Here is a 12,313-nt window from a genome sequence, read left to right as displayed (position 1 = left end):
GCTAAGTTCACTATTTTCGTATGGCGCCCATTTATTTGACAGTCGAGAATTGCTTTATCGTGTTGCTTCACATTTCTTTTCACTGTTTTTATAAAACACTAATGAGCTTTCAAGATCCCAAATGTTTTTTAGTTTTGTATTGCTTATCTATTTACTATGTTTTCTGTTTTACTTACTATAAATAGACTTGCTTAGATATATATTAACTACCATTGCGTATTATGTGTACCTGCTATATTACTGACATTTATGTAATTAAAGGAGATAAAGTACGGATCCAAACCGGAAGCTAGAAATGACCCCTTCAAATAAAAAGAAGATCTAAACTTTTAAGGAGATCAACATTTTAACCGCAGCACACATGCACTTCAATATATACGCGTAACGCGGAGATGTTTACCTAATTATACCAAAATTTAAAGTGATCAGGCAACTAGATTCACAGATGTAATAGGTAACTGTTACGAGAATATGTAAACATATTTGCATAGCTTTATCGTAACTTTTGTAAACCTTAATATTATAGCTTAGCTTATAGCATTAAACCTATTTATGTTGGAACTACGGCAAAACAATTGAAAATTAAAGAAAAGATTAGGAGCATATTTGTCGGTAAAACAGCAATGCCAGCAACCATTTCTACACATTATTCTCCAAAAGACTATAATATAATATTCGTGAGCAATAATGAATTTGTTATAACGGGCCATGGCCATTTTACATACACAGTTATAATGCATACGAAGGTCGTGTTACATATACCCGGAGAGAGCCATTTCATCATAAACAACAACCAATCATTTGTTTGTTTTAATATTTTATTCTATGTTTGATGTTTATACATATATTCAATCTTTGAGCTTAAAAAATAAGATTCATCAAATATTGGAGATTCTATATCTCCACAATATTGCACTAATGAACAGTAAAAAATACAGAGATAGATTAACAATTATATACTAATTATAATATAATGGAATAGTGGAATGAAATGCAATATCAAAATATGAAAAGGAATGATACATTTTCAAACTACAACGGTAAAGCATGGTTTCAAATGAACAATGGTTTCTTCATTCATCAGTCAATCTCAAACTAATTTTAAAAAACAATATCGTGATCGGAGTTATTAACACGAGTTAGAATTCGATTTTCAAGTTAGTAATAGTTAATCAAACAAAAGATGATCAGTTTGTAGACAGTTGAATATTAGGTATACTGCTTTGTTTGATGAGTGATCTTGCTAAGGGCATAAGAACAATATGAACACAAGGAAGAAGTTTTTAAAAAGGGATTAAGGTAGAAATGAACACACGAAGGAATCAGAGCAGTCTATAACTAACACAACGGGAATATCAGTAGCACTATAATAGAATAACGAAAGAACATTTTATAAAGTGAACACAGAAAGGTTAATGCTTGGTACAGAAGTAAAACAGTCCATTAATAATGTTTTAAAAAGATTAAGATCTTTAATATTTTTTTAGAAGTTAAATGACCTATTATAAAATGGAATTTTACATACATGTAAGTAAGTTGAGATAGATCACTCAAAAATATTTTTTTTATGATTTGTCTTTGATATTGTCTCTCGAAAAATAAAAAATAAAGCCATTGCGGGGAAATCAAGTACGTGAAGAGTCATATTATAAATGTTAGACTGCGAACACATAAAACCATGTTTGTGTATATTATTTGATCAAGATTTTAATCTTTAGTTAGTAAAATGAAATCTATCATTCAATGTCGGTGATTTTTTACCCACAACAATATTGATATCAAACAGATTGTTATGGTATATCCTCTTATAGAGGAAAAGCCAACAATACCGCCATCGTTTGATAAAGAATATGGCTGATTAAAACACACAAGAGTCAGTATTGATGAGCATTTCAAAAGTCCTTCAAGTCAGAGCTATATATTACTATCGCGAACGACTCGGCCTTGTACAACGTTATCAAGTTGACGATACACGATCTTCTTAATATGGTCGATTGTGCATGCCATCACACTACGCTCATATTCCCTCTTGACCAACAACAAATAATTTTTGACTTTTTTCTCAAAAGTCAGGAAAGAATCAGGTTTCCAGATAATCATCGATGACTTCTCCATGTTACTGTTGGCATTCGACGCGCTATTTCTGTCACGAACCATAGCTTTCGATTCTAGGTCTTTCAGTGATGTTTTTATTCAACCAACCATGTGTTCAGGTAATAGTAGCTTATGTCAACTGCGACGAACATAGTGTACTTATCGCCTATGCTTGTTTATTTATCGTTTATAAGTGTTCGAGTGGGCAAATCTATCTCGTTATGTAGGAAAAACTACAAGTGAATTTAAGTCACGGATCAAATTTTCCTTTTTACGAGCATCAAAAAATCCTTATTTTCTAAAGAAAGCGATTTTAATGATAAAGAAATGGATCCGCGTCTATATGTATTTAAGCAGGTTTGGTTTGTAAACAATTACTGTAGAAACCCTATTATATTAAATAGCACTTTTACGAAAGTAACATAATTTGAATAATAACACGAAACCTACATTCATTAAAAATTGAATATCCCCTCCCATACCCATAATTACTGTATAACAACATATAGGTTTCAGATTTTTTTAAAAAATGAATTAATATGATAACAATAACGGCTAAAATGTAATAAATATATAATAAAACATAATATAATACATTGATATATATCTTATATCAAACTGTGACAGCTTCATTACAGTCGCCATATTTTAATGCAAGATGGCGCATCCATAATATGTCAACAACTTTAGTGCCAATTGACTGTATCGTTGTTCTTATTTCCTCGATTCGGTTGACAATCCAATGCCGCTTAGTAATTGCATTATAATCCTTGCCCAGTTCTAGTCACCATTTGCACTTCGCACAAAAAAACAAAGCACATTCTCGATTCACACGTTTACCCTTAAATTGTTTTACTTGAACAGGATTACACATTAGGAAATGTCCGGGATTAATGTTTTTTAGAATCTAAAAATCACTAGATTTGAACATGTCCACTAATAACCGTTCTATCGGTATTGATCCTATTGTCTTTCTAAAGAATATTTCTTCTATTGTTTGTCCAGACACAGCACGTAACGATGGTAACAAGAGTAACAATTTACCGAAACGAAAGGGTTGAGATGGATAAGCAGTTCTTATATAATGATTTAGGGTTAACTGGGCCTGATCTTGTAATGTTGCTACCGTATGGAATTCACGTAAAGTTTTCATTTCGGTTGTACTACTTGGAAATACTGAAATTAGAAAAACAAAATTCAATTTTAATAGGTAGGGAAAATAATGTTAATCTTTTAAAATATATTTACATGTTAAAATAAAATTATAGTTAGCTTTCAGAATTCTTCATTTAAAATTCGAGCTTTCTAGGATACCTGATGCAACCAACATTTTTGTTGTTTTTAGTCCAGAAGAGTCTATGATATTTGACTGTTCATCAATATATAACATAACAGAAATCACAATCCTGATATTGCTGATGGTAGAGGTCTGTAAGTAATAGCCCCATTGATCATGCATCTAAAGGTGTAAGTGCTTTTATACGGAGTCTACAGATCCCTTTTGAATTGGAAATAAGAGTCGTAGCACCGCTGTCCGGACAAAACGTCCCTCACACTACATAGCGTATGCCCGAATTCTTTAGCCCGGATGGAGTAGACAAAAATAAGACGTTAAACCCCATTTCATTCATTTTATTTGATAAAAGTTGATGGTTGAATGAACTTGACTGAGTGAATTAATTAATCTTTAATTACCTGTTTTAAATAAGACAATGCCCTTTAAACAGGCATATTCTGTTGGGTCAACTTGTATTGCTTTAAATTTAGTTATAACATCTTGTAATGCCCGGATTTCTGTCATAACACTAACTACTTTTTCTGGTGGAGATTGCTCTGTGCTTATACCTGAAAGACATAAAATTAGAAATATGTATAAAATAATCATGTAGAAATGATGCTCCATGAGTTATTGAACAGATATAGAAAACTTTACGCGAGAGTTGTCGTTATTGGTGGGGAGGGGACTGTGTATATATTTTGCTAATCTCTTAAATATCTAATGTGAAATGAAAGGAAAGGCTCGAATGTAGTAATGTTTTAGTTTGATCTAGGTCAAGTGTTGAATTGGGTTGATCTTATATTATTTTTTGAATTAGTGATCGGGGAATCTCTATGATTAACCTTTTATTTCGAAAGATTTTAGTCTCATTCTTGACCTATATCTGAACAGTGGCTACATCGATGGACAAAGACGGGTTGCGGTCCCACGAAATTAATCAACACTGAAAATCCACTGAAATCTACAATTTCATTCTGACGAAATTAAAAGAGTTTTTTCATTTTACGGGGGCGGGGAGGGGGGTTATGTCATATACGTGTAGTTGAAAGATAAATTCATAATATAGTTCTAAAAGGTACTGCGTAATAAAATTACTAACTAAAGTCAGTGACTAATAATTACTCTGTAACTGTCAAGTAACCTTTACCATGGTTACCTGATATCTAAATAGATCAAACATTGGCGACCCACCTGCAGCAGTTAAGAGAGGGCCAGCCTCTAAAGGTATCTGAAATTGGGCGGCTCCCAAAACAAATAGTTCTCGCCAAGCTTCTTCCACGAGTATGACTTGGTCGCGGAAAGGAAGACTAAGGAATGCTGGCACTGTCTTTGCCCATTTGACGCTCATAAAAAGTAACCTGGCCGCCGCTTCACAAATAGCCTCGGGATTATTGAGATAGGCTTGCATCATTTCGTGAGGATACTGAAACAAAACAAAAAATAAACTTAGAACGGTATTATACACACCCTGCCAAAAAAAGAGTATTATATAAATGATGTTCAAAAACAAAATGCTGATTTAGAGATTTAATACCACATAGAATTGAAATATTACTGCATGTTAATAATACATGTATATTGTAATATGAGATTCACCATTATGAAATATGGAAAAGTTACTGGTAGATTTATGTTGTTTTTTATTGTTTTTATATAACAAAGAGATGCGTTACCTTGGGAACGGGTTGCATAATCATTCCAGGTGAGACAGGAGCTGGGTCTACGGCTGAAACCGTTATACCATCATTGATAGTTTGTTCATATCCAACATAAGCTGCTGGTAGAAATGGTGAACGGAATGGATGAGGTGCTATAATTCCACCCATTTCACTCGTTTCTTTTAAATACATAGCCACTTGCCGTCTTATTGTGGAATTGCGTGGCCCTCTTTCGTGTTGAACAGCTGAAAATATAAAAAAAAAGTTTTTGAAAAGGGTTATAAATCCTGTTATCTATTTGAAATAATCCCTCTCACAGATTGGGTCTAGAACGCGCAGTCATAGCCTATTTCGGACCTGCCATTTATGAGATAATTATCCCAGTGCGTAATTTTCTCGCAGGTAAAAGATAAATAATGTGCAGAATATAGCTGTCGGGAGATACGTGGTTTTAAATAAAACAGCCCAGTTTAAGAAAGATTAGAAGCCAGATATTTGGATTTAACAATGTTCATCACGTAAAAGCGGGTATGAGGGCATCTTTCAACAAAGTCCCCGCTGATCTGAAGTGTTGAGCATGCAATACATATTATCCTTGAATGTTTTTACGCCGTCGCAAAATCAACGAACGACGTTGGCCTTTTGACGCAAAGACTACGACAACGTCAATAGTTTCAACATGATTTCAATACTGAATAACTGATGAAGTGGATTGAAAACATTATCGAGTAGCCTTTATCATAGAGAATAATTAATGTTTTTAATATCATAACCGCACCTTGTGAACTTCTTATTCCTTGTGATTGTCTCACGTGTGGGCCGATCCCAATCCGGATTTCTTATATCAAGTCAAATTAGTCACATCTAAAGCCAGAAATTTAAAAGATTTGTTATGAGAAAAAGGCATCTACGTCGAGTATGTTTATCTTTACAATAGTTAGACTGATACCACCCTTTCTCCATTCACGTGTCAAAACCCCTCAGTAAGGTGCCAACTTACAGCGGTTTTAAACAAATCACACACCAGCTCATGTTTGGGCAAAATCAAAAGTTTTCTCTTGTTGTACTGTGTTTTGAGAAGAGGTCCCTTTCTCTTCTACAGTAACCCTGATTAAACATTATACCTAGAAGGTCGGGAATATTGACTCAACTACAGAAAAGAAACTATAACTTTTGAATAGAGCACATAACAAAAGTCCTGTGCGTCCGATCTCAACGCGACACCACGTATTTTCACCGAGCACGAACAGAATTGAGAAAGCGTTGCAAATCTTGTGTACTTTTCTTCACAATTTTCAAATTGAGTGAGACTTGGTTAGCGCTTCTTTTGTGTAAAATATTTACGCAGGTGAAGCGAGGAATGAAAGGTTTAACAAAGAGTCATTTCGGATCACATACTTCACACAAAAATCAGCCTCATTTCGTCAATAGCAGTAGCTTCCTGGTCCCGCCCCAGGGTAGGCCCTAAAATGTGCCTCATCATTTTTATCCCTATTTCTATTCATCTATCTTTCATGGTGAATATAATATTTCATAGGCTTTCAGTGACATGCTCAGGGACACTTAATAAAGTTTCCATGATGGTATTATTTACTTAAAGTCTATCTTTTTTAACTCGTAAAATTATGCAATTAAACAAAAACTAAAGCCATTACGTTTTATCTAATGCCATGGCAGGGCCGTGTTTCCGTATTTAACTATAAGATAAACGATTTTTATTAGATTGCGTGCCATCATGAACATCACGACCAAGTAAAATATTAATAGATTTCTGTATGAAGTTAACAATAAATATTAATACAGACTATAATTCATTTACCATCAAGACTGACTCATTAATTTCCCATTATCGCTAACCGTCGAACAATGAAAATATTCGTTTACAGACGCTCTCACAAAAACCTGTCAATTTTCAAAGCTTAACTGTATTTTAAACAGTCAAACAACGTGATGGCTGGCTAGTATGGCCGCTGTTCCGCTCCCAGCATACAATGGCAGCGGTAATTGACTAATCAGAGAGCAGGACGTAATTCATCTCGCGTTACATCTTCACTGTTCTCCTTGCCCGAGTCTTGTTTGGTCTTTTGCTCGTTATTTGTATTTTCTCCCTTAACGATTAGTACAAGTCAATTAGCTGTACACGTACAGGCGTGTTAAAGTGCGATTCCTGCTTAAATTTCATTGATATCAATGACAAAGCCACCTTCTTTTCAGTCTCATCAAATTTAAGGAGCCCATTAAGATTTGTTACAGTAGCCAAACTATTCTAGGCAAACGTCACGCGTCGTATTTTCACTGTTGTGGTCGAATTTCAAGCTTTTGTTAAACTTTAAACGCATTTCTTTTATTTACAAAGTTCAGATTATTTTGTTACTAAACTAATTATTTCACACATTAAATAATTACGTAACACACGTTCATTACTGAACATATTGAGTTCATTTATTATGTAAAGCTTATCACTGGATTGACAATGAAAAATGGGTGGATTTTATTTAGGAAAAAAAGATGTCTAGTTTTTTAACATTTTAATTTTTGTCAAATTATGTAAAAGTGATGATGCCATGGCATGTATCATGGTAGACGTTCTATTCTTATTCATGTTTACATAACAAATTTCTCCCTCAATAGTTTTTCTTCTGAATAAATAGTTTAGCAAAAAATTAAATCTGCCTAATGCGGGTCTTTCTTTGGGCCTGAAATGTTTTCTAAATTATTAATTAGAGATTAATTAACTTATCCATGCCATAATCAACTCTCGATGGCATCGGATTTCTCCGATATTAAATAGATTAGAACAGTTCAGCCATATTTTGATTTAAGCTAAAAATGGAGGAGCGAGACTTAGCTTCGAACAACCAGTACGGTGGTTGAAATTATTGCACACGTCTTGTCAAACCTCCAAAGGCTAATATCTTCGCTCGCAATAGAGTAATATGAATGAAATATTCAAATTATTCATTTTACATTATCTATTTTCGAACTATTATAGTAAGAATGGCTAGTTCTTTATCTAAATCTTACATAATGTATCTTTAAATAGCAAACAAACCATTGCCAAGTTTTCATTAATCATATTCAATCCAAAAACATAGCTAGACATGACACGGGGTAAATAATCAGCATAGAAGAAAATAAGAAAAGGTCAATAAAGAAAAGGTTGATAAAAAGTACTTACCATCTTTGTTCATTCCCGCCTCTTCACATTTTTTCAAACGGCAAGCACGACACTGATTTCTGTGAGTCTTATCTACAGGACAGCTTCCTTGACCACGCGATTTACAAATGTATTGTCTGTTTCGACGAATTGAACGCTGAAAAAGTAAAATAACAAATTTCTTTCAAGTTAGCAAATTGACATTCTCAATAAAATGGTTAACGTATTTTAAAAAAAACAAATGAGTCATTTTCTTTTTTACCAGTTTTTCTTTTTTAAATTGGCATTGTAAGATAAACACTTTCATAAGAACAATGACATTGAATTTTAAATTAATAAAATTATTTTTGACATAAGACAATTACTTATTTCATAAAGAATAAAATAATATATTGAATAAAAGACGATGTTTTTTTTAATGTCAGAAGTGCTGAATATAAATATTGTGAGAAAAGCGCTCTTTAAGATGTTCAACAAATGTATAAAGTGAAGGACTGGTGTTCTTTGTTTCTGTTTTGCCAGCAACTGACAAAGCTAAATGCAAACCTGACTTCTGCGTGTAACACTTCATTCTCGTATAGAAAATCTATGAAATGTGTTCTTTTTGTGAACACTTGCAAGACGACGTGCCCTAAGGGTATTTATATGTTGACATAAGTCTTCCCGCTTTCTCTCTTGTATGGTTCACCAGTAACAAAGTTTGTGTTAAGTTTTTAGCTTTCAGTTTAATTCTACGCGTTTAGGATGGCTGGGAATCTCTTGCCAGCCCCTATGTCGGCTCACACATAAACTAAATATTGTCCGCTGATCTTACAGCTACGTGGGCAATGAACGTTACCTTTGATGTCGCATATTTTGACGATTGCGGGTGGGTTTGTGTAGGAAAATGTTAAACTTTCTAATCGCGAGACTTTTGTTCTAGTAAACATGGGTTTAATGGATGAGGCTAGGCGGAAAAGTTGCCAAATGCAAAGCCGATTTAAAGAATGGGGTAATACAAGGGGATGTGTTTGCTTCAACATTCTTCTACACTTGTTCACAAAAACTCTACAACATTGCGCGGAATAGAGTTAAATAGTAATTAAAGGCAACATTCAGTGTCCACAAGAGGGGTCTATAGACTGACCACTGGGCCTTTTCTAACACTCTATAATCGAAGTTCTACTACACTTAATTTGCTATTCAAACATAACGGGTGGGAAGTCAATAACGTATAGACTTAATGATAGACTTAACTTACCTTGAAAAAACCGGCACATCTGAAAAAGAGATAAATGAAAGAATGAGGACGGGTTTTAGAGTCATTAAATTATTCAACAACATGAAACAACTTGATGTAATAATTAGAAACTGTTTGACTAAGTGTCAAGATTGAGGAGTAGTCATACTCTTGTGTCATTATAATGGTGATAACATTGGGTGGATACCTCGTGTTAATTGTTCTATTATAAACACAAGAGCCGGATAACAAGATGTCGTTAATTCGGTGGAAAATCTTCAAATCCACTTCTGTCAGTTTATGAAACACTGACAATTTCTAGACTTCAGCTTTACTCGTTTTAACGAAGTTGAATTGAAAAACATACAACAGAACTTTTGGTCGGAGTATTTTATAAATAAAAGGCAAGGACAAAACATTTTTACAGTTGACATATACAAAAGGGGAAAAATTTCAACATGTTATTTCTGTTTTGTGAAGTGGTCTACCATTCAGACGATCCTTGCCTCGTTATAAGATATTTAAACAGAGTTAGTAACTGCGTGAAAAAAAGGCTCTTTCAAAATCAACAACGTGGGTGACTCTAAGCTTTTTCTCTATTTGTACCTCTGAAGTTTAGTATTGAGACTTCGTACAATAAAATACACTTGTACAAGTGCTGTATTATAGAATCATTGAAAATAACGTATAATTCTTAATATTAATCCTTAATATGAACATTTACCCAGGTGTAGTTGGTAAACAGAGAGTCAATTAAAGAATACATGGGACTAGTATAGAAACTAGCTGATAATATAGATGTTTGCTCTGTATGAATACATGCGCTTATAGAAGTTAATTATACAGCCAAGTGTTAACTGATTATTTCTTACTGTATGTCTTTGGCGGGACTTGTATGTCAAAACAGATTTACTGTGTGAAAAAAGTACATAGATTTTCATATATTTATTAAGTTTGAACACATAAATAACTTGTGAGTATACACAATAGAGACTTACCCATCGCAAGCGTAGATACCATAATGTTTGCCTGAAGAATGATCTTGACAAACTTTACATGGTATATCAACCAATATGCGACCTGAAAAATAAACATGATAAATAAATGTAAACGAACACTACTATAGCGACAGGAATCAGACGAAAAATGAATAATGTTTTGGTTTTTTTTTAGATTTTCCCTTTATATAAATATATTTATTACATTTTTCTTTCCTGGATTTTAATTTTAAAAAATATTCACACCGTGCTCAATCTCGTGAACGTTTTAATATAGGCCTAACTCCATCTATTCTTAAAGTATTGTTGTTGGGTTTTTTTTAAAAATTAATTGTTAATATTATTATTTATCATCTTTAATTCCATTAAGCTTAACACAATATGTTTAGGTGTGCTATTAAAATCATGGCTTATTTCAGGTGAAATATCTAAATTGACATAAAATTAAAAATAATAATTACTTAATTTTGCTTATTTTCGGTATTTCAAACTTTTAAAAAGTTGAACTTTAAATATCGGTATGACTGACATATGTATGTCGACATTATATTATATTTTTACATACGTATAATTGAACACCTGCTTATCTATATCCACTATAAGATTTTCTTTGATCTACTTATTAGCATCAATTATTTACAGATTTCTTTGAAAGTTATGCTTAAATTATAGGTGACATATTTTCAATGATATGATAAGCTGCATTTTAACTTTATTTACATAAGCTGATCTTCTATCCCTTAGCTGCTGCTGAACGACTATCACATTGAACCGATTACGATCACTGAATAAACCCCTGAACGACTATTACAGAGAAGAACTTAAGACCATTGAAGAACGAAATAAAGCAGTAAGATGCTTATTAGTCACTAACTAGCCTCTATATAATTACTAATTGACCATATGTAATCCCTGATGGATACTGGCCTTATAAACAGTGGGTGTTCAAAAGGGAACAATAGATTTTATTTGAGCATTTTAGAATAGACGCTGCCCTGTAATTCGTAGCAACATTTCCTATAAGCCCCCTACTATGATCTTTATTCAAAGATTTAACAAGGACGATAGGATTATCGTGTTACGCTTCAGGTATACATCAACATAATGGCTGAAGACTGAGATAACTGTACATTCGGTAAACAACAGGAAGAATTTAAACCCATGTACTGTACTCATTAATCGGTCTCAATGATGCAATGAAGGATATAATAGTCGCCATCACCTTTACTTCGTCATAGCTTGAGATCCCTTTTTACAGTTTCATCTATGGAGTCAATAGTTTATGCAAACTAACAAACTAAACTTAAAGGAATCTAACTTTTGTAAAACTTTTATATGTGTAATTTATTTTCTGGTATAAAAATAGTTTCTACAACTCATCTCGCATTTAAATAAATTCAAACACAAGCTTTATCATCGACCGGGTTGCTGTCATAAACAATAACAAGCACTCGTGCCATAATAAATACTCTTCCTACTCTATTAATATATACACATAGATGAAAGTTATGGAACCGAAAAGTAGTATAGCTTGCTTTGGTTGTTTCGAGTGGATGACAGTTACCATCATAACGTCACAGCTGTCAATGCGGCTAAAAACAGATACAGTCTCGATGCCCTTTAATTTTAATTCATTCCTTTGTATTTCTGATAAAAGTGTATAGACGTTATGCTATATGAATTTTTTCAAACGAAATGTCATGAAAATAATGGAATACTTTAACAGACCATGACTGCGGTAAAACAATAACTTCTGTTAAAAATGGTAAGTATTGTTGAGTATTTATGAAAGGGGAGTATTCCACTATAATATCAATTCAAACATACATGATTTGGTGGAAGCCCATTGTAGTAGAATATCGAATCTGCTAAAAATAATGTTAGTAGTGAATAGGTAGATATCCTCAA

At 33.2% G+C, this 12,313-nt stretch overlaps 1 protein-coding gene across 1 annotated transcript; it reads right to left on the bottom strand.

The window, feature by feature from the left end:
- Positions 1-1,000: 1,000 nt before the first annotated feature.
- LOC126809646 (nuclear receptor subfamily 2 group E member 1) lies at positions 1,001-11,785 on the bottom strand. Its single transcript, XM_050534315.1, has 8 exons — positions 11,779-11,785; positions 10,406-10,487; positions 9,429-9,447; positions 8,210-8,345; positions 5,047-5,276; positions 4,565-4,796; positions 3,790-3,939; positions 1,001-3,270 (listed from the first exon to the last, which is right to left on the bottom strand). Exons 1-8 carry the CDS (start codon positions 11,783-11,785, stop codon positions 3,002-3,004), a joined length of 1,125 nt encoding a protein of 374 aa, XP_050390272.1. The 3' UTR covers positions 1,001-3,001.
- Positions 11,786-12,313: the final 528 nt, after the last annotated feature.

The sequence above is a fragment of the Patella vulgata genome, chromosome 2, assembly GCF_932274485.2.
Source record: "Patella vulgata chromosome 2, xgPatVulg1.2, whole genome shotgun sequence".
In the NCBI taxonomy this organism is placed as follows: domain Eukaryota; kingdom Metazoa; phylum Mollusca; class Gastropoda; family Patellidae; genus Patella; species Patella vulgata.
The sequence above is the reverse complement of the archived record's forward strand: the minus strand, read 5'-3'. Positions and strand labels throughout refer to the sequence as shown.

Coding starts and splice junctions, on each gene's coding strand:
- LOC126809646 (XM_050534315.1), bottom strand. Junction 4,797..5,046: donor TTATGCAACCCGTTCCCAAG/GTAACGCATCTC, acceptor GTTTTGTTTCAG/TATCCTCACGAAATGATGCA. Junction 3,271..3,789: donor CATTGTCTTATTTAAAACAG/GTAATTAAAGAT, acceptor TTCTAATTTCAG/TATTTCCAAGTAGTACAACC.